This window comes from Monodelphis domestica, chromosome 1 (genome assembly GCF_027887165.1).
Source record: "Monodelphis domestica isolate mMonDom1 chromosome 1, mMonDom1.pri, whole genome shotgun sequence".
Lineage (NCBI taxonomy): Eukaryota > Metazoa > Chordata > Mammalia > Didelphimorphia > Didelphidae > Monodelphis > Monodelphis domestica.
This window is the reverse complement of record NC_077227.1, coordinates 712,424,702-712,451,840: the sequence shown is the minus strand read 5'-3', so window position 1 is coordinate 712,451,840 and position 27,139 is coordinate 712,424,702. Positions and strand designations below refer to the sequence as shown.

General features: G+C 39.4%; 1 protein-coding gene and 1 long non-coding RNA gene across 51 annotated transcripts in view; one reads left to right on the top strand and one right to left on the bottom strand.

Annotated features, from left to right (window-relative positions):
* The window catches only part of PMFBP1 (polyamine modulated factor 1 binding protein 1), a 484,787-nt gene extending 477,478 nt beyond the window's left edge, over positions 1–7,309 (bottom strand). For 47 of the 50 annotated variants that reach the window (XM_056823979.1, XM_056823945.1, XM_056824098.1 and 44 more), the window contains exons 1-3: positions 7,282–7,309; positions 6,136–6,245; positions 5,906–5,989 (exon numbers count right to left, since the gene is read on the bottom strand). In XM_056823979.1, the coding sequence (XP_056679957.1) occupies positions 5,906–5,989; positions 6,136–6,147 (96 nt within the window). In that variant the 5' untranslated portion in view covers positions 6,148–6,245; positions 7,282–7,309. The other 3 variants (XM_056823953.1, XM_056823949.1, XM_056824094.1) reach the window with 3 other exon arrangements.
* Positions 6,995–25,296, top strand: LOC130458475 (uncharacterized). Its single transcript, XR_008917800.1, has 4 exons — positions 6,995–7,159; positions 8,855–9,076; positions 20,283–20,506; positions 21,169–25,296. It is a non-coding gene; the product is annotated as an uncharacterized LOC130458475 (long non-coding RNA).
* The last annotated feature ends 1,843 nt before the right edge of the window (positions 25,297–27,139 follow it).

Genomic DNA, 27,139 nt, shown 5'->3' with positions numbered 1-27,139 from the left:
CATATCTTTCTCTTTAAATCAACATGTAGTGCCTTAGGTTTATTTTGCTTATATGCCCAATGACATGACCACATGACCTTGGTAACCCCCTACCATCAAGTTCCCCTTTCCCTCATTACTTTTGCCTACCCCCAAATTCCTTGAGATTTTTGTTCTCTTCTATTATTTCTTTTCTTAAACCTCTTCTTTCACTTATGAATAGCCAGGAAGCCAATGTCACTGGTCTGAAGAGTATACAGAGAGGAATAAGATATAAAGAAGACTAGAAAGGTAGGAGGAGATGGGTCATAAAGGGCTTTGAACGCCAAACAGAGCATTTTGTGTTTGGTTTTGAAGGCAATAGCAAGCTTCTGGAGTTTACTGGGATATGGTCAGACCTCAACTTTAGGAAAATCACTTTGTTGGCTAAATGAAAGATTAGTTGACGTGAATTGAGAGACTTGAAGCTGGTTGACCCAACTGCAGCTATTATAGTAAACCAAGAATGAGGTGATGAGAGTAAACCATGGTGGTAGTGTCAAAGGAGACAAGGGGGCATTTGAAGAAATGTTGTAAAGGTGAAACTAACAGGCTTGAGTGACAGATTAGATATGGGGGATAAGAGACAGTGAGGAGTTGAGGACAATGGCTAGGTTACAAGCCTAGAAGACTGGGAGGATTGGTGATAGATACCTTAGATAATAATATGAAAATCTACAAGGGGGGTGGGCCTTAGGGGGAAAAATAATTTTAATTTTGTACATGTGGAATTTAAAAATGTCTATGAGATATACAATTCAAGGTATCTGAAAGAGGCAGTTGAAGATATGAGACTAGAGGTCAGCAGAGAATAATTAGTGAATTTGGGAATAATTAGCAAAGATATAATTAATTCCATGGAAGCTGATGAGGTGATTAAATAAAATAGCACAGAGAGAAGTTGAGAGGTCAGAAGTCTTTCTGTATTACTCCCATTCAAAGACCCCAACAACTTTGATAAGGACTATTTGACAAAAACTGCTTAGAAAACTGGATGGTAATATGAAAAATTTAATTTAGATCCTCCTACTTCATGCAGAGATAAGCTCCAAATCAGCATGTGACCTAGATAAAATATAATAGATTATATCATAATACAAATTAGAGAAACATAGAAAAAAATCACCTATAAAATGTATAGGAACAAGAAAATTCATGACCAAATGAAATAGAGAGGATCACAAGTTAGATAACTTGATTATATAAAAATTAAATGGTTTTGCATAAATAAATCTAATTGATCTAAGATTAAAAGGGCAACAATTAACAGAGACAAAAAATTTTATGGCAAGTTGATAAAGGTCTTATTTCCAAGATACAGGGTACCTCAAAAGTCTTCTGGGCCAATAAAAAAATCCTCTGATTGGCATTTAAAGAACTTATTCTTTATCATATATTCTTTGAATCAATGATTCAGGTCTCATTCTACTCCTCTTGGTTCTAATTATTTTTCCCAGGGTCTCCCATATCTGGAATGTTCTCCCTTCTTATCTCTACTTTAAGGGTTCCTTTAAGTTTAATCTAAAATCCTATCTTTTACAGAAAGCCTTTCCCAATTCCTCTTTATTCCAAAGTCTTTTGAGACACCCTATGTAAAGACCTGATTAAAATTTATAAGAACCATTCTCCAATAGACAAATGGCCCAAGTACATGAATAGGCCATTCTCAAGAAGCAGAAAACCTTAAGCTATCGATAGCCACATGAAAATAATATTCTAAATTATTTTTAATTAGAGAAACCAAATTAAGGTAGTTCTGAGATTCTACCTCACAATATGATCAGAGCAGAAAAAATGACAAAAAAAAAGATGATTGATTGTAGAAGGAGCTGTGGGAAAACAGTCCTCTTTCCTATTGCATTTGGTGGTGGACTCATTAGTCCTAGGTAATAGGTAATCACTAGGGAAAGTAGTTTGGAATTATATGCAAAAGGTTACTACTACTTTGCCCCAGCTAGCCCATACTCAAAAAGATCCTACGTGTGCAAAAATATTGATAGCTACTCTTTGCATGGTGGCAAGGGTGTGTGGAAAACAAGAGGATGCCAATCAATTGAGGATTGACTGAATAAATTGTGATAAAAGAATATGATGGATTATTGTGCTATAAGGAATGAGGAAATGGATGATTTCAAAAAGGCATTGAAATGTCTTTATATCAGCAGAACCAGAATAATAATTTATGTGGGAATATCAGTATTACAAAGATGAACAATTTTGGAGACTTTTATAAATGATGAAGAATGAAATGAGCAAAACTAGGTGAAAAATTTATATAACATTGTGAAAAACAAGCAACTTTGAGAGCTATGAGAATTATGATCAATACAGTAACCATTTATGATTCCAGAGGACTGATGATAAGCATGCCATACATGACAGGTAATAGATTTAGAGAATGAGAAATCTATTTTTTGTTGTTTTAAATGTGTCTGACTCTTTGTGACTCCATTTGGGGTTGTCTTGGCAAAGACTCTGGAGTGGTTTGTCATTTTCTTTTTCAACTCATTTTACATTTGAGGAGCTGAGGAATAACAGGGTTAAGTGATTTGCCCATGGTCAGCCAACTAGTAAGTGTCTGAAGCCAGATTTGAACTCAGGACAATGAGACTCCAGGCCTGGCATTCTATTCACTGTACCACTTGGCTTCCCTGTATATCTAATTATCATCCCAAATCCCTACAGACTGGAGGTAGAAATGAAGGAGAATGCTTACCTTGCCAGGTCTGGCACCTGACATTTTTGGGTTCCAAAGCAAATCAGTGGTTGAGCTAAAAACAGAATACAGAGTGTACCAAAATGTGAGATAAGTTCCTAGATAGAGTTTTCAGAGGACACTGGTCCTAGTTAAGTCAAAATTTTTGGTCCAGAGGGAAAAGCCAATCTTTCTCCTCTAATATGGCTCTTGAAGTTGCTAGGCAAAAGATTTACTTAACTAGTCCAGTGGTAATTGTCTTAATGGTAATTATGCTTGAGGCTAGATCCAATAGAATCTCTGAAAGTAAAGAATAAGGGACAAGGAGAAAGAGGTGGGGAGAGTCTTGACACTTGAGACAGTGAAATTCACTTAACGGCAAAGCTATGTTGTTAACCTAATTAAACCTTAAGATGATTTATAAAAAAAAAAAGCCCCAGGTACTAAAAGGCAACAAGAGAATCAATCAGCTGGGACAGAAGCATTTCTGGGAAATCCCCCATGACAAATGACTTTCACAATGTAGTTTCCTTTTGGGTTAAGTGAATGACACCTGTTTGGCGCCCATAGGATGGCTGTGAGATCAGATCAGAAAATATATATGAAAAGGCTTTGATATTCACAAAGCACTGAGTGAGCATAATGTTTCTTAATTAGATTACATTTCCTTCTCTCCTACAGAATAATAATCTTTCCACACCACCAGCTGTACTCCCTAAGGCACCAAACTTCCTACACATGTCTAGGGAAACCCAAACTGACCATATCCTCATCTTGACAATCTTGAAAGCTGAAAATGGGAGATTTTGTTGTTCATCCTTCAGTTTTTGAAGAAGACTAATTCACTTTTCACTTATAAGTAAATTATATTTTTCAGTTATATGTAAATTATGTATTTAAAAAAACTCTTACCTTCCATCTTAGAATCAATACAGTGCATTGGTTCTAAGGCAGAAGAGTGTCAAGGGCTCAGTAATGGGGTTTTTAAGTGACTTGTCCATTGTCACACAGCTAGGAAGTGCCAGAGGGCAGATTTCAACCCAAGACCTCCTGTTTCTAGGCCTGGCTCCCAATCCATTGAACCACCTAGCTGCCCCCATGAATTAGATTTAAGGGAGGTAGAGTTGCACAAAGTCATTGGCCTCATTCTCTCTTCCAGAGTCATTGAAGTCCAGTGGTAAGACAAAAAGTCAGGAAGATAGAGATGATCCAGGTTGCAGAACTTGGTGTCTTCGACGTCTGACCAAGCTCTGAGTGTTCCTCTGTGTCTGCTTCAGCTACTTACATTGTTGGAACAAATTGCTGTCATCCTCCCATTATGCTGAATAATCTGATATATTTGGGATTACATATTCCCCTAACTTACCAGTGGGTTTGAGACCAATTTATTGGTTACCTTTCAACCTGGTTTAGCCTGTCAGCTGAGATGGTTTTACCAGAGTGTGGCTATTGTGCATGCTATAATTTCTTGGAGCCATGAGCAAGAGCTGGGTGGAAAGTAGTCATCAAAAATTAATGAGTATCCCTGAATACAGTGTGGAAGGCAGACTCAGAAAAAATAGCACTGGCAGCAAGGGGGGAACAGGAGGGACCTTCTCTAGAAGATGGATTTTGAGCTATCATGAAGGAAGTAGGAAGTAGAGGCATGGAAACAGTGTGTTAAATCCCTAACATTAATAGCTTCACATTTACAAAGTTCCAATAAATCTCATAGTCTGCTTATACTTTTTGCCTCTAGTAGTTCATAGCAAGTAGTTAAGTTTCCAATAATAATGGAATAATCTAGAATCACAGAATGCTAGCATTGGGAAAGACATTTCTTAAGAGATTTTGAAGTCAAATCCTTTTTAAATGTGGAGAAACTGAAACTGAGATGGATAGGAACTAATTTAACAAATAGAAAGAGAACTGAAATTTAGGACTCCTCCTACCAAGTTCAATATTCTTTCTACTGTGATAGAAGATGCTCAAATACATGGAGAAAGATGAATGATTGATTGGTGACGCTGATACTGTAAGAAAAAAAAGTTGGGTTTCCTTATGGTCTGTCAACCAAAAAAATCCTATAATTAATTCTTGTTTGAACATTTATGGTACTCTTTCCCTCATAATGGTGACCTCAAGGCTCTGTCAGATCATAAAGGGTCTTTTGAATCATTAGAGAAAGATCAAGTTATGTTCAATATGTTTTGGTATTAAGTATATTTTATCATATTCTAAAATTTAAAATACAGAGGTATCAAACACACAGCCTGTAGGCTCCAAAATGTAACTGGGAAATATTTAATAAAATAAAAATATGATAAAACATGATATTAACATGTTTTCTAAGTCAATACATGACTTGTGGGGATCCTTATATGTAGTTTAGTGGCCCCTATTTTGACACTAGTGTTACAAATTTTTCTTTAACCCTTACATTCCATCCTAGAATTAATACTGTGCATTGGTTCCGAGGCGCTAAGGGTGAAACAATGGGGGTTAAGTGACTTGCTCATGGTCACACAGCTAGGAAATGTCTGAGGTCAGATTTAAACCCAAGACCTCCCATCTCTAGGACTTGCTTTCTTGATCCAAACAATTTGTACACTGGTAATCTAATTGGTAATTGAAAAAATACCCATCAGTATATGTCTTTGGGTCAGATCAATGGAAATTTGGTTGATTTCCAGTGGTATACAGGACAGTTAGTTGCCTCTGATCCTCTGACTCCTTACCAATCTACAAATCTACACAGCCATTTGCTAAATGAAAGAACTAGTGGTCAGCACATGTTAACTTCCAGCTCTGGGAAGTCAGTACATGCTCACTCCCTTCCCAGCTTACAAGTTAACAGGATCATTCAGTTAGTGGCCAATCAGTCTTTTCTTCCCCATTTCCCCTGCTTTTCCTGTCAAACTCTGAGAATCACCATCAGGCGGCCTCCATCCCCAATAGGACAAAAATGAAAATGGAATTATATATCATGTTTAAAATGATGTGAAGTTCTGGAATATGGTAGGTTAGCATCACATAAGTAGTATTTATGATGCGCTCCCTCTTAACTTTAATTGTTGATTAATCTGAAAACTTTATTCTCCAACCATAATGGATAAAAAAACATTTACTATATTTGAGATGCTTGTAATTGGGATTGTTGAATTATAAGAAAAAGGCTCAGAATTAAATGGAGAGATATTTTCAGATCCTTACCTTATCTTTTATTAGCCTTATGTCTTCTTTGGCAGCCATTAAGTCTCCTCTGAGTTTAGTCGTCTTTTGAAGCTTATCATGCACCTGAAAAAAACCAAACTCACAATTTGAATTAAGAAAATTACAAATGAAATGTTCACTAAGGATTTTTAGGGTTTCATTTTCTCATCTGCATCTAGGTTTCAAAAACAGGGTTTGAAAACACTTTCTAAACCTATCAGTATACATACTTGTTTATCCATCTGTTCACGCTTTCCCTAGCATCAGACACCACCGAATTTTTGTGCTGAAGATTTGCACCAAGCACACCCAAAAGCCTTTTAGGTTTTTGTGTTTTCTCCTAAAGAGTAAACATAAGAATAGTTAGATTCACCTGACCTGAAAGGAGAATGATCCAAGTTGAGCCTATTTTTTAGATAGGTGTTTCCTAACTAAATAGTTGTGGGAAGGTTATATTATATTATTAGTTTAAAAGGATGTGATGGTTTGAAGGATTTGAAGCCAGCAAATTCACATGGGTATTGGTACTTGTAAGGTGTTGATATGCTGCAAAGGACCTATATCAGTGATGGCAGAATACTCTCTGTGGGCACATGGCCACCCTCCCCCACCCCCTACTCTTGCCAGAGTTCATTACTAGAAAGGCAGAGGGACTCAGGCAGAGCTGCTCCCTTCCTCCTCTCTACTGAGCCTGATGACATTTTTTCACAACATTTGCCCCTCTGCCCAGCAGCCCAATGGGAGTGCATAGGAGGGTAAGGTGGGCAGCTCACAGTGGCAGAGCTGGAGGGGGGCAGAGCACTTGGGCCACTCCACCCAGCAGCCCAATGGGAATGCTTTCTCTCTCCCCTGTGTAGGGTAAAGGTGGGGCAGGGCACACCCAGCACTTGATGGTGGGGAGGGGCACAGTACAAGGTCACTAGCACGACACTTGGTCTGGGGAGTAGGGTGGGGGTGAGGCCTGGCACTCCATCTTCTATGCCATCACTGACCTATGTGGAAGGTTCAAAGAGAGAAAAATACATTTTTGTCATTCTTATTTCACTTTAAGTTAGAGTACTATACCAATGCAAACATAATCTCATCTGTTTTAAAACAATAGTTCTTCATATTACAAAGTATTTAATGTAATTATTTAATCCTTTTTGTCTTATGAGGCAAATCGTACAAGTATTAATATATTCCGTTTGAAGATGTGAACATCAAGTCTCAAAGAATATTAGCATCTTGTTCAATGTTATGGTCTTGGTAAAGGTCAGTGTCGAGACAGATATTTGGACCCTAATTCCAGTGCTCTTTCTGCTATATAATATTGTCTAACTATAAATTACATTTATAATTTTTAAGATTAGATGAAATTTCCTTCAGACACTTACCGGTGAGAACAGTTTCAGAAGTGAGACCTAATAGAATAGTCACACTTTTAAAAAAAGGCCCCACATCACCGACACTCTCACACCAACTGAGTGAGAAAACAGAATGTTAGTGATTCTAAAGCCAAACGCCTGGAATTTAGAATGTTGGATTCAATCAGAAGCATAATCTCCCCTCTTAACGTCTCATGAGAAGTAGACATATTATGGGATGGAAGTGTAGCTTGTGTCTGCCTAGGTCAAACACTGAGTGAGAGATAAGAACAGTGGGTATGGACATGGAGGAGACCTAGATTTCAGACCCTGCTCACCCAATATAATTAGCTGGGTAATATTGGGCAAATTGCCTCCTGTCCTTGGGTCTACTTTTCTCATCTGTAAACTGAGTGGAGCAGATTAGATAATCTCTAAAATCCCTTTCATCTCTACCATTCTAGCAATCTATGAACCTAAAATTTCAGGGAAAAAAGCTTCCCCTTAGTTAAGATGGGAAAAAATTATAATGATTGAAAGTCACCATGGTGAAAATTAAATTTTTTCTCAAGGCAAATTCTGCCTTTTTAAGGAACATATTCTAATTAAATTTTCAATGTTCTTAGATGACTACATGCCATGTAAGTTCTTTGTTCAAAATAAGGATGGAAAAGCTCTTTTCCATGTTATAATAATCTCCTTCATATAACAAAGTAAGCAGTTTGGGCTGTAAAAGGTAAACAGCATTTAGAACAGAATTCATAAATTGACCAAAGCATAGAGTATCAATTCCCCTTGCCTCTAAAGATACCCAAAGTTGAAGATGGCAGGCAACTGGCAAAGCTACCTCAACAATGACAGTTTATAGGGTATAATGTGCCAGACCTGTGCTAAGTGCTTTATAAACATTATCTCATTTGGTCTTCACAACCAAGAAAGCTATTATTATTCCCCTTTTACAGTGGAGGAAACTGATTTCACTCTTGGTAGCAGCCGAATTGTGAATCATGTTAATTCTCATTTGGGGTGGACAAGATAGAGGGCTTTATGAAGAAAACATTTGAAAGGTTTTATGATACACATTTTCAGAAGCTATTGACAGTAAGACTAATAGTACTAATTGACAAACAGATCTAACTCATTTCCATATTATCCCCATAGCGTGCTCATGATTCTATAAAGGAGGGAATTTCATACAGTTTGCTCAAGGTCCCTAGATATTAATTCAATATTGGCATCCTAAACTCCCATTAAACAGGTCAATTTATCTCTTCTCAAAGTTTTTCTACTTCTTCCTGGGCATTCTGATGTTTTTTTCTTTAGTATAGTTAGCTTCATATTCACCTCCTCTTTCTCCTGGTTCATCTCTGGACACTACTCTCATATTCATCAACTCACATTCACTTCACTTTGTGAAGGGGGTGGGAGTGCGAAAAAGACCAACACAACATTGGCAAAACTCCTTAAAACATTTAGTTAGTAATTGTTATTGTTTGTCCTTTGTGTTTGAATGACATCATGGGCTAATGTCTTAACTTGCTGATGAATTGAATCTAAGTGAGGCAGAGTTACATGAAGTCATTAGTCTCACTCTCTCTTTCAGAGTCATTAAAGTCAGTGGCAAGATGGAAATCAAGAGACTAGTCATGGTCTGGGATGCAGTGGAAGACCTTGGCATCTTCAACATTTAACCAAACAGTGCACATTCTGCCAGGAGAAGTTGTCACATGCTTGAAGAGGACCAACAACCTTGTTTAGCCCATATGCTGAGATGGCATTCATGGGGTGTGGTCACTGAACTTACCACAGCTTCTTGGAGCCACAGGTGAGAGTTCCGTAAAAGGGTAGACACCAATGGTACAAGAAAGGCCCTGAACATCTCTCAGGAAGCCCTCACACCAGAGGTGGAGGTGCTAGTCTGCCATGAACACTCCATATATCCTAGTTAGAAATAGTTATGCCGTATGCCCTTCCAAGTTAGCTTTGATTTAATGTACCTTAAATATTCTCCATCTTTCACTTGTCAAGATGACTCTGTGACACCAAGGAGAGTATCCTGGCATAGCCTTTACACTGGGCTCAGCAAAAAAAAAAAGGTGTAGGCAAAAGTGTTTTAAAGGAGACTACATGGAAGACTACAAAGTAGTGGTTCTGGTCAGAACTCTGCCACTGACTAGTTTTTGTAAAAACTTTGTAAAAAGACAGGGTCGGATCTCTGTAGTCTCTGGTCTGACAGTCTGAGTTTATGAGATCTGGTTGCTCAGAGATGTCACTGGGAGAATCTTTGTAGAAAATTAATACCACCTCTTCCTGATCCATGGTTTAATCACAGAAAACCAGAATATGGATCTGAAACTTTCTTGATGAGACTTAGTGAGGATTGTATAAGCCCTTGGGAAGTACTCTTACCTTTGTTTGGAAGAGTCCCCTTTTTCCAGAGGAATATGGCTACTATGTCAATTAGATGTTCCTATTTATGAGTCAGGGGCATATGCTAGAGACATATACCCAAGATTTCCTTCAAGCTCTCTCCTATAGTCTATGTTGTCCTCTTAGTTGACAAGAGATAACAAATTTTTTTTTGTTTTTGAATCATATCTTCACAACCCCATGCACCATACTGTCCATGAAGTTTTCTTGATAAAGATATGGAGAGTGGGTTGCCATTTCTTTCTTCAGTGGATTAAGGGAAACAGAGGTTAAATGACTTACCTGGGGTCATACAACTAGTAAGTGTCTGAGATCATATTTGAACTCAGATCTTCCTGATGCTAAGCCCAGTACTCTATCTATTGAGCCACCTAGCTGCCCTAATATTAACTGGCATTTATAACATGTACTACATGTAAGGCATTGTGCTAAATGTTTTACAAATATTATTACATTTGAGTCTCATAGCAAGCTGGCTGTTGCTATTATCCCCATTTTATAGTTGTGGAGACTCAGGTAGAAAAAAGTTAAGTGATTTACCCGGGGTCACAGAGCATCTGAGGCCATATTTGAACTCCAGTTTTCCTGATTTGTGGCCTAGTGCTCTATCCACTGTACCACCTCACTGTGGTGATTTATCCCACTGATAATTACTGATTTATCCCACAAATGAGGAAATTGGGGCCTGGAGATTCACCTAAGGTCACATAAGTTTTAAAATTATTTATTTATTAAAACCTTTACCTTCTGTCTTAGCATCAATACTGAGTTTTGGTTTCAAGGCAAAAGAGTTGTGAGGGTTAGGCAATGAGGATTAAGTGACTTATCCAGGGTCACACAGCTAGGAAGTATGTGAGATCATATTTGAATTCAGGACCTCTCAGTCTCTAGGCTTGGCTCTCTCCACTGATCCACTTAGCCACCCCCTGTCATATAAGTTTTAGAGACAGGTTTCAAACTCAAAACTTCTAATTACAGAATCAATGCTCTTTCCATTGTATTCTGATTACATTGCTCTAATGCTATTATATACTAAGGAAGGTTCCCAGCAGGTCTTAATCTCTTAATATTCTGGGCAGAATCTAGGCAACTCCCATTAAAGAAAGTACCTTTTTTGACCTTTGGCAGTTTCATCATTTCTTGATCTTCTCCTTCCCTTTTTCCTATCCTGTACCTCAAGGATCTCCCTGTAATCTGTTTTCCTCCACTAGGATCCTTGAACTCCATCACAGAACCTACCTAGGAGTCTTTCTCTTGTTGGTAGTTTTCTCTCTCCTGCATGGTAGTCAGAAGCACATTTTGAGATTGCTGGAGCTTTTTCTGCATCTGGTACAACTTGACTTTTTTCCTTTTTTAAGTCTCCTTTGAGTGATTCAAATTCCTGCTGCAGGGTGTCCAGCTGCTCTTTCCTCTGGCATAACTATATGGGAGAAAAACAATCCTGACTCTTACCTTTCTGTCATACTCATTCCTTATCACTAGGGTCAGAGGGAATGACTTGGATGACATCCCTAAAGGGGCTTTAATTTGGAAATACATGTCTGTCTCCAAACTTGGAACCCTAAAGAGATATAAGATCTATCTTACCTATGTGTCTTAGAGAACCCTATTAATTAATTAATCTAATTGCTTCTTCTCCTTGCTAACATTGTACATTAGGATTGTACAGCTCTGGTTGAAAGTACCATAAGTAAACAGACAATAAACAATAGGTTTGGTGGAACACCATTTGATTAGAAGGGGCCCCCAGGCTTCTTGTATAAAAAGCTGACAGGAAGAATCCAGTTTCAATCATGAAATAAAATCTCAGACCAAAGGGAAGCAATAGAATCAGACAGGAAAGGAAAGGAGAAGGGGGGAGAAGAAAGTCATGAAGACACAGCTCTGACCAGCCAACATATGGAGAGATGGAAGCAAGAGTGAAAAGCGCAAAAAATATTTTCTTGTTCAGCATAGATGTAAAGGAAACAGGTGTTAAGATGCTGGTTTTTTCCCCTTGAGATTCAGAATAGGATGAGGGAAAGGCTAACATTCTTCCTGGGGGTAGTCATTACCTATAACAAATGATGGTGAGTGGCTGAACTTCTCCCTTCAGCTCCTCACAGAATAACTTCCTTCTTTCTCTAAATTTTACATTTTCTTTTCTTTCAGATAAATGATGGATAGGATTGTGTCTTAGGACACTTGGGACACATTTCAATCTTCCAGTAGCTGCTTGATGGTGTGTGGGTTGAAATGGTGTATTTTCCTCCAGCATATTATTAGTGTTAGTAATCCTAGATTGGCAACTTCCTATACAAAATTTGTGAAAGTTAGGTGTCCTTCAGAAGAGATACCTGTATGTCCTTATGAAGAGTAGAGAAATCCCCTCCCCAAGCAGGCGTGTGTGTATATATCTTTAATTATCCTAATTAGCACTCTTTTCTAATGTGGTCAAATTTACCCACCCCTTTTCCCCCTCTTTCTTATTACAGATTCCTAATACCTCTGACAGTCAGCATTCAAAAAATTAAAGAGATTAGAAGCTAGGTGGTGATGGAAAATTACAGTCCCAAAGGTTCCGGAACCTAAAGTTACAGTCTTAACTCCCTGTCCCAAATGTTTCAGTCTGAAAGACCTTGGCCACATCCAAACTCTGACTCAATTTAGAAATTGCAAACTTGAAAGAATACTGGGAAACTTAAGGAGAGTAGAACATGATAAAGAAAATTATAACATACACAGACATTGTATCATACACAGGCAGTGGTGGGTGACTTTAAAGAGAAGCATTGTGTTAATTCCCTATAAATCCTGAGTTTACCCTTGGACATTGCTTTGGACTGACCACTCAGAGCAGTCCCTCTCTGTAATAAAGGCCACATTTTTTTTTTTGCCAGCATTTTCTCTGCTCATTAGAGTGGCTCTGAGGTACAGACCCCCAGATTCCATTCCACCCAATGGTATTTCCATAGAACCTACCCTACAGGGAGACCCAGATGACATTTGGGGGTCCCAGAGGACCTTTTTCATCACAGAAAGGAGGTGGAAGGTTGAGTCAGGGGGCCCAGGCAACTCAGCCAGGATCCTGGGTCTCCCCAATCCACACACACACACCCTTCACATACATAGACTCAGGTACACACACACATGCACACATAGATGCATACACAGATACCCCTCCCCCAATACATACAAACACACATACACATAGATGCATATGGACGGATACTCACAGACACAGAAACACACACAAACTTATATACACAAGTACAATCACAAACGCTACACATGGAAACACATTAGAAACACAGATATCCTTAAAGACACAAAGATACAGACTCACATACAGACAAGCACATCCCGCGCTCACCCCTACCCCCACTCCCAGACAGGGAGGGAGGAAGCGCTCCCATTGGGCTGCTGGGCAGAGGGGCGGGTCCCGTGAGAAATGTCCTCAGGTACGTGTGGAGAGGGGAAGAGGAGTGGCCTAAGCGCTCCCCACCTGCTATGGGCCATACTGTGAGCTATTCTCAAAGGGAATCACCTTCACCATGGATTCTACAGGCTGCTGTCTGTGCTGCACCCTCCAGTAGCCCGTCAGGAATCACTCCCTGCCCCTCCCCCCCAGTGCCTTACCTCTGACAGGGGACAGAGGAAGCGCTCCTATTGGACTGCGGGGCAGGGACAGGTCATGTGAGAAATGTCCTCAGGGAAGGTAGAGAGGGGGAGGGGAGTGGCCTGAGCACTCTACTCCCTTCTGTCTCTGCTCCTCTTCAGTTCTTCAGCTATGTGCTCAGCTCTTCAGCTATGTGCCAGTTGTGAGCTATTTCTCCTCAAAGTAGCTCCTCTTGAACCCCACAGAAATCATCTTCACCACAGCCCACTCAACAGGCTGCTGTATGCACCACATTCTCACATGTGAGCCACACCCTTAAGCCCCCTTCCCTGGGGCAGGTCATGTGAGAAATGTCCTCAGGGACCTGGAGAGGGGGAGGGGAAGAGCTGGCCCAAGTCCCTCTTGCTTTCCAGTAATGAACTCTGGCTTGTGTGTCCCTTCTCTGGCATGCATACCATAGGTTTGTCACTACAAATCTAAAATTGGAGTTAATTCTAAAAGTCCCTCCCTCCCTTCCTTCTTTCCTTCCTTCTTTCCTTCCTTCCTTCCTTCTTTCCTTCCCTCCTTCCTTGCTTCCCTCTCTTCCTCCTTCCCTACCTTCCTTCCCTCCTTCCTTCCCTCCCTCCCTCCCTTCCTTCCTTCCTTCCTTCCTTCTCCTTCCTTCCTTCCTTCCTTCCTTCCTTCCTTCCTTCCTTCCTTCCTTCCTTCCTTCCTTCCTTCCTTCCTTCCTCGTCCTTCCTTCTTTCCTTCCTTCCCTCCTTTCTTGCTTCCCTCTCTTCCTTCCTTCCTTCCTTCCTTCCTTCCTTCCTTCCTTCCTTCCTTCCTTCCTTCCTTCCTTCCTTCCTTCCTTCCTTCCTTCCTTCCTTCCTTCCTTCCTTCCTTTCCTCCTTCCTTCTTTCCTTCCTTCCCTCCTTCCTTGCTTCCCTCTCTTCCTTCCTTCCTTCCCTCCTTCCTTCCTTCTTTCCTTCCCTCCCTCCTTCCTTCCCACCCTCCTTCCTTCCTTCTTTCCTTCCTTCCTTTCTTCCCTCTCTTCTTCCTTCCTTCCTTGCTTCCTTCCTTGCTTCTGTGAATTTTAAAAGTCTCCATCTTGGTCTAGCACCCAAAAATTGTGCACACCCACACTACACGGGCATGCGCTAGTCAATGACAAATCAGAAATAACTAACTGCCCACCTGGGCTGTCCTAAGCCAAGCTAGAGCCAACCATTGGATTTGTGAGACACAGGAAGTGAGGTAGGGAACAGCCTCTGGAATTCGCTGACTTCCTGTGGAGAGAGCTAGGGGGAGTTGGTGTTAGGAGCTTGGAGAGGGAGGACGCCCGCAGACAGCTTTCCTTCAGAGCGGTCACGTGAATTAAGGACTGATTCTTTCCACCTGGGCCCTTTGGGCCTAAAACTCTCTCTGCCTTGGTCAGAGGTTGAGTAGCCCCTTTCCCTTTTCTCCTCTCTCCTTCTCTCCCTCTCCTTTCCCTACTCCCAGTGTGATTAAACCTCCATAAACTCCATTCTGACTTGAGTGTTTAATTTTAGGAATTTCATAAGTAAATTCCTTGGCGGCCATTGTTCAATATTACATAAATCCTGTAGCCACATTTGTAACCATTACAATATTATAATCTCTCCCAGAAACCTAAAATTTCTACCATTACACTTCCTTCCTTCCTTCCTTCCTTCCTTCCTTCCTTCCTTCCTTCCTTCCTTCCTTCCTTCCTTCCTTCCTTCCTTCCTTCCTTCCTTCCTTCCTTCCTTCCTTCCTTCCTTCCTTCCTTCCTTCTTCTTTCCCTTCCTTTTCCAAGGCAGTCAACCTCTGCTTGAAAAACTCATGAAATCATGCAGATTTTCACACATCAACAAATTTATAGTGTGTGACCTCAAATGACTTCCTACACCACTCAGCCATCCTCCTACACTAATCTATGCTCTTTCTCATCCTCACTGTCAAATTTAGTGGAACAATAACAGCATTTTCATATTGAACTGTTTTTAAATTCACTGTTCTATACTCACTGAAATGGGGAGGAGGGGTTGATCAACTGTGCTCAAAATAATTTTTTTTTTTATATGTGGGCTTTGAACTCTGTCAGGGTAAGTCATCCACTATGGCAGCTTCTATCTAAACTCCAGGAATGTGAAGTTTTTTGAATTGTGGCTAAACAGAAAGTTCTCACAATGACTGGCCTTTTGGGCATAAACTTTGCTAGGCTGATCCTCATATATGGACCCAGAATCAAAGCCTTTCCAGATAAATAGGACTTGCTGAAACCTGTGTTTCATGGAAATAGCCTTCGAGAGCCCAATGGGACTTGGGTTTCAGAGAAAGACTTTCAACTCTACCAACAGTATTCTTACATGCTTTTTCTTTCTACATACGGCAGTAGCAGGCAATGACATTTGAGTGTACACACACACACACACACACACACACACACATATATGCATATTGTATAAATGGAGATTTTGAAACCTAGACTTCAATCCCCAGAAGTCCTTGGTATTTCCCAGAATTCCCTATAATCTCACCTGAGTCTCCACCTGGGCAAGATCACAATTAGTATTTAACTGGCAGTAATGCCTCCCAGTCTCTCTCTCTTCTCTCTCTTCTCTTCCATTGCAATGATGTAGTTAGTAAGTAAGCTAAGCATGGGGATTCTGAATTGGCTAATCAGCCATGGGCATGTAGTTTTTATTTTGTATCTTCTTTATTCCTTGATTTCTAATAATCCTTAATAAACCTCAAAAAATATAATATTTTATTACTAGAAATATAATTTAAATTTTACAGTATATTAAGTATGCATGTATCTAATATATATAAACTAAGTAGTTAATATTTGTATAATTCTCTATGTATTTAACTTTCTTTGGGTTTAATATGTATGATCTCTCTCTCTCTAAGATAGTGAATAGAGTACTGGGTCTATGGTTAGGAAGACCTGAGTTAAAATCTGATCTGAGACATTTCCGAGCTGTGTGACTCTGGGAAACTCTCTTAACCTGGTTTCCTCATCTGTAAAATGAGCTGGAGAAGGAAATGGCAAACTACTCCAGTATCTCTGCTAAGAAAACCCCAAATCGGATCAAGAAGAATTGGACATGACTAAAAATGACTGAATGACAACAATGACATATATATGTTATTTGCCTTTCATTTCCAAAGATGACCAATAATATCATAAAGGTAACATCTTGGCTTGTAAGTGAATAGAACTTGGGTGAGGTAGGATTAAATGAGGTTGTTGGCATCATTCTCTCTTCCAGATTTACCGAAGTCCAGTGGCAAGACAAAAGTCAGTACAACTGGACAATGGCCAGGAATATAGTGAATGACTGGCATCTTTGATGTCTGACCAAGCTTGAAGCATTCCACAGAACCTGCTTTGGCCGCCATCATGTCCATTAGAACAAATTGTTCTCATTTGCCGTATCCACTGGGAGATGTCTTTACATACTTTTGTAATAGTTAAAATTAGTTTCTCTGCTAAAAGTATTATATTTTTAGAGGTTTATTAAAGATTAAGAAATAAAGAAAATACAAAATAAGAAAGCACATGCCTATGAGGGCCTAAAGGCCCATTCAATTTCACTTACTACATCTTGAGAGATGTGTGTGCTTGGAAGAGGAAGCAGGGAGACAGAGGGAGTAGGTGGAGAGCTCCTTTAAATAATAATTTGTGATCTTACACTCCAGTGAGATTCCAGGGAATTTTGGGAAGTTCCAAGGACTTCTGGGGATTGAAGTCTGGGGTTCAAATCTCCATTTTTACACTTTGGTAGACACCCTCCTAACTCACTGATAGGTTTAAGGACTATTGGTTACCCCTAACCACATTTAGCCTGTTTGCTGATGTGGTTTTACCAGAATATGACAGCTGTACATACTTATAGCTTCATGAAGCCATAGGTGACAGATGACAAGTGTGTACATATATGCGTATGTGTAGTTAAAAGTATACTGTATTTATATTATTTGAGGTCCTTCTCTAAAGGACTTTTCATACTACACACATATAACACATATAAGTATATAAACACATACACAGAAATATATATTATGTATTTCCATGTTATGTATATATAGATATAAAGAGTCTAGTTTTGCTGAAAGATTTTTTAAATGTCAGTACCCTGTAAAAATTTCACTAGTTCACAGAGTCCCAGAATCACAGTATAGAAAATGATCCCATAGGTCCTCCAGGTCATGAATGAGTAATTCTGCCTACTGCATCCTAATCATTCCAATCTCAACTTGAAGCTATCAGATCAGGAGGAATCCATCACTCCCCAAAGCATTCTTTTCACCATTTTTGGACCACTCTACAAGCTAATTTTGATTTAGGCTGAACCAGTCTGTCTCTCTGAAGCTTTCTAGCCATGACTCACTCTTCTGACCTTGGACCAAGAAAAAAAAAATGTTAAAATCCCTCATGATTGTTCTTCAATTACTTAAAGGCTTGGCGTCTGGTGGCCACCAAAGAGAAGTCTTCTCTTCTCTTGGCCTTATGTACGACCCCATCCTGATTGCTTTTCATGGATCAATTCTGATTCATATGTCTTTGCTAAAACGTGGCTGAATATCACCTTTCAGAGGTAGATCATGCAGGAAAGAGACACTACCACCTCCTTTGTTTTGGACACAGTGCCCATTAATGCAGCCTATATGACTACATTAGCTATTTTGCCTGGCACACCATGCTATTGATTCATATTGGGTTTATGGTCTACCAAAACCCTCAAATCTTTTTTCACTTCTTGACACTAGTACTTCTAAAGACATAAGTGAAAGCAATGAATAGGAGCAAACTGAAGAACAGAAGCACAGAATTTTAGAGTTTAAGGTGTCCTTAGAGGTAATCTGGCACAATCACTTTGTTTTTGTAAAAGAGGTAGCTGAAGTCCAGGGAAGTTAATTTATTTCCCCATAGTTACATAGCTCATTTCAGAACTTGGTCTAGAATTTAAGTCTCCTGACCTAAAATGACTTGGTTTCTTTTCACTAGGTCCAGAGTCCTCCTAACTTCCCATAAGACACTGGAATCTGAGTCTTTTATATAACCATTTAACTGTGTGATTTTGGAATGGCTTGAATTTGAGAGATTTTCTAAAGGAGAGATCCAAAGGGGTCTGCCCCCTTTGGATTTCTCTTCTTTTAAGCAAAGATCCTTAGGATTTAAGTAATAAATTTGTCTCTGATTGACTCTGGCCAAAATTCAGGGTAACTCTGGCCAAAATGCAGGGTACAGAATACTTCCTTTGCAGTCTCTATACCACACTGACCATAGGTTATATTTCAAATTCCTATTAAAATACTTGTTAATAAGTCTTTTATTTTAATTCCTCTTTAATTTATTTTGGATTCTGAGTCTCTAAATCTATTTCAGCATGTATGGTATGTGTTTATTATGTACTATATATAATACCAATAAATATATATATTTAAATATATACTATATTAGAATATACTTTAAAGTAGCAAATAAATATATATTCACATACATATGTGTATATATATATATCTATATATCTCATGTCTACTTTATAAGTATATTGTTAAAGGCAATTGATTTGGATTCAGGGGACTTTGGTTCAAAGCTTGCCTCTGTCACTAACTATGTGTGTGAACTTGGATCAATCTTTTCAGTTCTCTGGGTTTCTTATCTGTTACATCGGAGACTTGGACCTAATGTCTTCTAAATTCCATTTGGGTTCTAGAATCAATGACTTATGACTTCATAATCTGTTTGAATCCAGCTTTTCTACCTTCTTTAGTCTTTTAATGTCTGTTGGGAAAGAATAATGCAATTGGATTTCTACTAGGATGTTTGATTTAATATTCAGAAGCTATTTAGTTTGGTAAACTAATAAATAATGAAAACTATGAGAAGAACTCTAATTTATGAATGTGCCAATTGCTGTTCCTAACATTAGCCCCTCTTAGTCAAGGCATCTATGTGGGAAAAATTGGCACTCAAGGAGCAGAAGTATGAGAAAGAAAGGAACCTTATGGGATCATAGATTTAGAGTTGGAAGGGACCTTTGAAGCCATCTAGTCCAATCTAACTCCCTCATTTTATAGAATAAACAATTTAGAAAGTAGAAATGATTCCCCTGAAGTCACACTGGTGTAGAATGGGAGTAAATATGATTTGTACCCAGGTGTTCTGACTCCAAATAAAGAGTTCTCTCTCCTGAAGCAAGTTGCCTCTACCTCATTGTTCTCAATGTACCTCCTTGAGTTTAGCAGTCAAATTAGATCTCTTTCTTCTTGTTTTGGAGAGGAGAGGGCACCACAGAAAGCATGAGTCCTTTGCCATGTTGTATGGAGTACAGTAGTAGCAGGATGGCACAGTGGATAAAGTGCCAGGTCTGGCAGTCAGAGAGACTCATCTTCTTGAGTTCAAATCTGGCCTCAGATGCTTACTTGCTGTGTGACCTGGGACAGGCCACTTAACCCTGTTTGCCTCGGTTTCCTCATCTGTAAAAGGAGCTGGAGAAGGAAATGGCAAACTACTCCAGTATTTTTGAGAAGAACACCTCGAGTGGAACATGACTGAATGTGGAATACCACATCTTTTTGGAAAGACTCTTAGGCTGGAGCATCCTAGCCCCAAAGAATAAATAGGAAGGGGAAAAAAATCTGAGAGATTTCAGACAGGTTTAGTTGAGATAGGATGCTAAGTGCCATTTGATCATAGATTCATAGAAACTTAGTGCTCAAGGATAGACTGTTTTGCCTTTGGATCTCCAGTATCTTGTATGTGGCAATCATTTAACAAATGTTTGTTGAATGGAATAAGGGGACCCTGAGCCAACTTCTTGTCCTGGTGCTTGCAGTATAGTGGTGTAACAGATGCCCAAGGACCCAGATAACAAAGATAGTTAAGAGTCAGGGCCAGAACTAGAATACCTCCTGAGGTATAGTGCAGAGCTCTTCCATATCCCTATGGAGAGCACCACTGCTATTCACTCTGATGCCTACCAGAGTTTGTTTATCCTCCCAACTCCAGGGTCTGGGACTCCAGTGTGGCATGCAAATTGGTAGTCCTCTAGTGATGAAAGTGGTCCTGTATGTAATCAGTTCCTGCACAGCCTGCCCCTGCTGGTTCACCTGGAGGGATAAAGAGGAACAAGAGCACTTGACTCCAGAACCAGTCAGCTAATCTGCACAAGAGACAGAGACTTTTGTAATCCACCCATATTATGCACTCTAACAGAAGAGAGAATCTTTAAGGTAAGAGCTTCATCTAAGAGCCATTGCTTTCTAACCTAAATTATTCAATTTGGCCCCCTCTAAACTGTCTCCTGTCCTCTCCATTTGTTCCCCAGATTTCTTTTCTTTTTCCTTTCCTTTCCTTTCCTTTCCTTTCCTTTCCTTTCCTTTCCTTTCCTTTCCTTTCCTTTCCTTTCCTTTCCTTTCCTTTCCTTTCCTTTCCTTTCCTTTCCTTTCCTTTCCTTTCCTTTCCTTTCCTTTCCTTTCCTTTCCTTTCCTTTCCTTTCCTTTCCTTTCCTTTCCTTCCCCTTCCCCTTCCCCTTCCCCTTCCCCTTCCCCTTCCTCTTCTCCTTCCCTTCCCTTCCTTTCCTTTCCTTTCTCTTCCCTGTTGCCTTGTTATCAGTTCTGAGACATAAGTTCAGCTAGGCAATAGGGGTTAAGTGACTTCCCCAGGGTCACACACAGCTGGGAAGTGTCTGAAATCATGAAGTCTGAAGTCACATTAGAACCTAGGTTCTTTGGACTCCAGGCCTAGTGCCCTATCCTCTGTGCAACCCAGCTGCAACCTGTTCCCCAACTTTCAATGGAGAAAGTGGAGCTCATTAGAAGTGACATTGCCAAATGGCATCCACCTAGGCTTCTATTTTCCAGCAGGATAAGGGTTAATTTTTTTTTTTTTTTAGTGTGATAACTTCAGCACTGAACTGTCAAGTCTCTAAGGTTCAGCTCAGCAATCAAACTGCATAACCTAATAGAGCCCCTGGTGCTACGGGAAACACAAGACACTGATTTATATTTTAATATCAGTAATTTCCACAAGAGCAACGTTTCTGAATGTCATTTCACAATTTCTGTCAAATGCCAGCTCAGTTTTTCTTAATTCTGTTTATTGTGCCCGAATTTGCAACCTCATACGCAATGCAGATAATATTGGCTCCCACGAGAGAATAGTATTTAAATCTTTCTCCTGGATGGGATAGAAAAGGCAAAGTAATGCCCAGGGATGGGCAGGCACTTTGAAATGGCTGGAAATAAAAAAAAGGATGTCGTTGTTCAGTCATGTTCAATTCTTTGTGACCCTATGGACCATAGATCACCAATACTGACTGTAGGCTTATTTATTTTTGGTAAAGATGCTGGAGTGATTTTCTATTCCCTTCTTCAGAAGATTAAGGCAAACAGGTTAAGTGACTTAACCAGGGTTACATAGCTAGTAAGTGTTTCAGGCCAAATTCAGGTTTTTCTGACTCTATAGGCCCAGGGTTTTATCTACTGAGCCTCCTAGCTGGCTTCAAAAAACAAACAAAAAGAGCAGCCAGGTGGCTCAGTAGATATAGAAGCAGGCTTGGAGATGGAAGGTCTTGGGTTCAAATGTGACCTCAGTCACTTCCTGGACAAGTTACACCCCCCTCCTCCTTGCTAGCCCTGTCTACTCTTATGCCCTGGAACTCATACGCAAAATTGGTTCTAAGATGGAAGGTAAGGGTCTAAAGATATTTTGTTAATTAATATTAATCAAATATTTTGACTAAAACATCTTTAAGGGAAAATGGCAGAAGAACCTTTGGGTGTCTAAACTTTTCAAGAAATAAAAAATAAAAATAAATTCATGGTCCCAAAATATAACATTTCACTTTAAAAAAGGATACCAAATGATTGCTTACCATCTCTGGGAGGGAGAAAGGGAAGGGGAAAATTTAGGGAAAATATTATTAAAGAAAAAGGGATACCAAACATTAAGATGCTAAAAAGGGGTAAGCCAATGTGGAAAGCATTTGATAATGTTAACTAAAGGATTTATTGTGAGGGCTATTAGTGGGACAACAGGTCATAAAGCGATTCAGAATACTGGAGGATCAAAGGTGTTCAGTCACATAAGTAAGTGCCAGATGTTTGCATTTGTAAGGGGGAGCCTGCTTCTTTCCCTTATTCTTCGAACATCTAATAAAAACAAGAACAAAGCCAGTACTGTTGCAGCAAAACCCAGCCTCCTACTCACTGTGTTTAAAATTAGGGACCTCTTCATGACACCAGTTAGCTGGGACTGCATGCCTTGGCATGCCTGGCACCTCATCTTCATCCCATTGCAGGGCCACCAACTCTTTTTTTATAGCTCGCTCTCCAGTTCCCGGATTGTCCTTTCTTGGCCCACCATCTTCATGTGTAGCTAATGAAGTAGCTCCTGAAGTTTCTGCTGTAGGTCACCTTTCCCTGGGATCTGGAACATTGGTTTAGTTGGGCAGGATGGCTCTCCTGGATACCACCAGAAGAAATTATTGACGAGCTAAAAACAAAATGGCACCTGTAGCTAGATAAAAGGGCTTGCCTGAAAATACTTGCGGAAGCCCTCTATCTCCATGTTTTATTTGTATGCTTGGGGGGGGGGATTTCCCTAGAGAGGGGCACTCCTTGGGGGTCACAGTTTTGGGGTGCTCCCCAGCCTCCTTCTTTCCTCTGAAGCCATCCCCTACAGCAGGCCCTCTGGAGCCGAAGAAATCTCTTGTTCTGCCTCTGGCTTGGCATTGAGGCCGCGTGGCTTTCACCCACAGTATTCAGCCTTATTCACTCCAAATCCAACGTCATGTCTCATTGCCAAACCCCTGGCAGAAGCTGGGTTGAGTTTCTCAGTGGAGCTATCGACCACATTGACTGAAGCTGCTGCTCCGTGTTTCTCTCCATCCAAAAGGGTAAAAATAACAGGAACAAGTTGTCGGAAATGAAATTTCAATTCATCCACGCCCTTTCTACACTTCTGCTGCGACTCCCAAGCAGGGATCAATAGTGTTTAGACAGCCAAGGAGATTTTTTTCCCCTCTTAAAGCACCAGATCAATAGTAAAAAAAAAATCCTCCAGCCCTCTGTATGTGTTGTAGTAAATGTGAACAAATCAGAGGCCTTCGGCTAAACGGATTGACTGAAGGCAGCCCAGTCCAGTGCTTTGTAAGTATGAGCAAATCAACTGAGCAAGTGGCGACTAGGGAGGAAAGCTGCCTGGGCAAAACCGCTGCACAGCCCACTCTGATCAGACGCTGATCGGGTCACAAGGAAGTTTCAGAGGGGATTTTTCTCCAAAGATTCCTATTGCATTGCAATCTATGAATATTGTGCAGTTTTCCTTATACGTGTGTGTTCACACACATGTAGGAAAGCATAGACATTGTGGATTTCTAGTTATATACTTGGAAAAATGAATAAATCACATAGAACACAATTCTCATGAAATTCTACATATTACCTATATTTATTTTTTATCTATTCTTTAAAAAATTTTCCTGCTACATTTTCTCTTTTACTTCTTTTGTTTCCTTTCTTTCATTCTGTCGAGTTTCTAACTATACTTAAAAAAAAAAAAGAAACAAACACCCTTACCTACTGCCTAGGAATAGTTAACTAAATATTGTTTCCAAGGCAGAAGAGTGGTAAGGGTAAGTAATGGGGATTAAGTGACTTGCCCAGGGTCACACAGGTAGGCAATGTCTGAGGCCACATTTGAATCTAATTTTCTATTGATTGAGCCACCTATATGTCCTTCCCAATCATGTTTTTATTTTACAGGAAAATACTAGATATTTGAGTTATCCATTGTCTCATTGCATGTTAACTTAGTGCTCAGCAGAAAGGCTGGTCAATGTAGGCCCTCAATGTTTACTGGTTGATTGACTGATTGATGTACAATCAATTTTCATGACTTCTTTCCCTTGATCATTGCAACTGACAGTCTATGAGATCTGGACTCTTTCCCACTTTTCTTATAGTATTCTGAGATAATTCCATTCCTCAGACCAAGGTGACTATGGCATAGTTTAGCTCAAGTTAATTTTTATCCTCCTTTGTAGTAGTTTACTCTTGTACAAGCTTCTATTTCTATTCTCAAAATCTTTAAAATTTTACTTTACTATGTTCCTTAAATCTAAACCTCTGTCTCCATTTCCTGCTGCAGTATATAGATACTGATCTAGCTCTAGAATGTGGTTATCCTAGGTCAAGAATGATAGAAACAATGGCTACCTAGGTCTAGTGTCATGAAGAGAAAATGAAGACTCCAGGTCCTAGAGTCTAGGATCATAGGGCTGGGAAGTACCTCTAAGGGCAACTAATCCAAGGTCTCTGCTCGTGAGAATCCCTTAAAACATCTCTGAAAAGGACTCACTGGTTCCATTTTCATCTTATGATGAAATTTCACAGAAGAATTTCATTTTGCTTGGAAAAAAACAATTAAAAAAACAGAGGGGAATATAGAAAAAAGTATCATTCAACTAGGGCAGGATATTATTTTGTGATGTTCAAAAATGCTTTAGATTTCAAAATGTAAATCAGTTTGGCATGAATTTGGATAGAAAGCAGCCTCTAGAATAGAAGAATTATATCATACTGTCCACTGCCACTGCTCCTAATTTAGGTCAGGCCCTTTTCCCCCTAAAAGATCTCTAACTACCCTTCCAATCTAATTTTATACTATTCTCTTACACATATTTTATGCTTTAGATAAATAGGATTACTCGCCATTCCCCAATCTTATTTTGCCTTTGATCACCTCTAGGCATCTGAATAGTCTGTTTTCTATGCCAGAAAGACTTCCTTTAATCTCCTATTGAAGTCCCTCTCCTCTAAGGTCTAGTTTTGTTGCTACTTTCTTTATCAAGCCATTCCAGAATGAAACATCTAGAAGCAATCTCCTTTTCTGAATTTATCACATGTATCTAGCACATTCTAACTTGTATCACACATATCTTGTTTCTCCTCTAGACTCTATTATCCTTAATGGTAGGGATTGTATTTTTTTCATTTTTGTATTCATGCTCCTAACTTAGTGTCCAAAATCCTTAATGAATATTTGTTGAATTATTTTTTAATGATTTCTTATTGAACTAACTCATGTGATAAATGAAGAATATATTTTGAATTAGGATTAAAATAATGATAGTATAAAATTCTCCGATGCCTAAATGTGTCAATATGGCAATATTTTCTATCTATATACTGCCTCAGACAGTTCTGACTCTAGACATTTGTTTAGAAGAAATAGTTCAGGGTTCTGGGTGAGAAGAATGGCTCTTAATTTTTATATAGCCCTATAAACCCAGAATCTCAGATTTGAGAAGAACCCCCAACTTCACATTGTATACTGGTACAAACCACTGTCTACAACATTTGTGACAAATGATCATTTAGTATCCACACTCAAGACCTCTAGGGACTGAGAATCTCCACTACCTGCTAAGTAAGCATCACATTTGCCTTTTGGATCTAAATTGACTTTGCAACTTCCCCTCATAGCCTCAACTTCTGTCCATTACAGGAACGTAGAATAAGTTTAATTTATCTAGTCTGTACAAGCTCTTGAGATATTTGAACATAGTTATCACGTCCCCCCAACACATTCTATTTTCCAGGCTTAACTTCTAGTCCCTTCAACATGTCTTCATTTTTGGCATGACTTCAGTGTCCTTTAACATCATGGCCACTCTCCCTGGAAGTTCTCTAGCTTATCAATATCTTCCCCAAAATATGACATGAATAGGACTGAAATGGATATTTCAACTATAGTCTAACCAGGGCAGAATATAGTTGGCTTCTCACCTGGTCTTCTTCTGCAGGTTAAAATCATTCTAGCTTTTTTTTTCTGCTTGCCAAAGCATACTGTTTATTGATTCAAATCTGAGTTTATAATTCACTAAAGTTTCCAAATCTTTCCCAGATGAAATGCTATGTTAACCCCTTCTCCATAACATCACACACAGGAAGGTGATTTTTCTTTTTTTCTTTTAAACTTTTATTGCCACCTTTTGCATTGTCTGGTTTTTCATTGTATCTCGACAGAAAGCCATCTCACATAATAAACCTTTCCAGAATTTACTTTCTGATGGGAAATATGAGATACCCATTTATAGCTATAGCGCAAGTTAGTATAGAATTAAGCATGATGGGAACAGCACAGTATTCTATAAGTGTTTAATGAGAGCTAAGCAGTAAAGCATATATTTGGAGTCAGAGAACCCATTTCAAAACATCATTACATATAACCTAGATGATTTGGTTTTTGCATATGTAGAATTGAACAGTTGAACTAGATGGTCTATAAGGCTATTCAGACTAACATCCTGTGAGATCACTTTCGTCCTGGTGAAAAGGAAAGACTTCATAGAGAAGGTTGGAACTTGGAGTATGAATGAGCTTTTGACAAAAGGGGGTGGAGCAAGGGGAGAGGATATACTAGACTGAGGGATTTACATGAACATAAGCACAGAGGCTGGTATGGTCTTGAGTAGTTCATTTTGTTTGACGTGATATTTTTAGGGAAGTAATAAGAGCTAATACTGTAAATGCAATTTGGGGCAAATCTTAAATGCTTAGGGAGATTAATCTGATAGCTATGTGTGGTATGGATGGTATGAGAAGTGTTAGGGGTAAATTTAGCGGTTTTTGACTATTATATATTATACTGATGGTTGCCAGGGATTAATTCAAATCCCAATAAAAGTACTTGTCAGTTTGGGAATTTTATGGTGGTTTAATTAATATAGAGGGAAGGAATTAAGAAGAAGAAGAAGAGAGAGAAAGGGGTATAAGATTTCTCTGGCCTAGCCTAAACCAAGGGGAGTTCAGAGACCTCAGCCATGAGGCCTCCTCCAAGATGAGGGGCCTCCTAGCAGG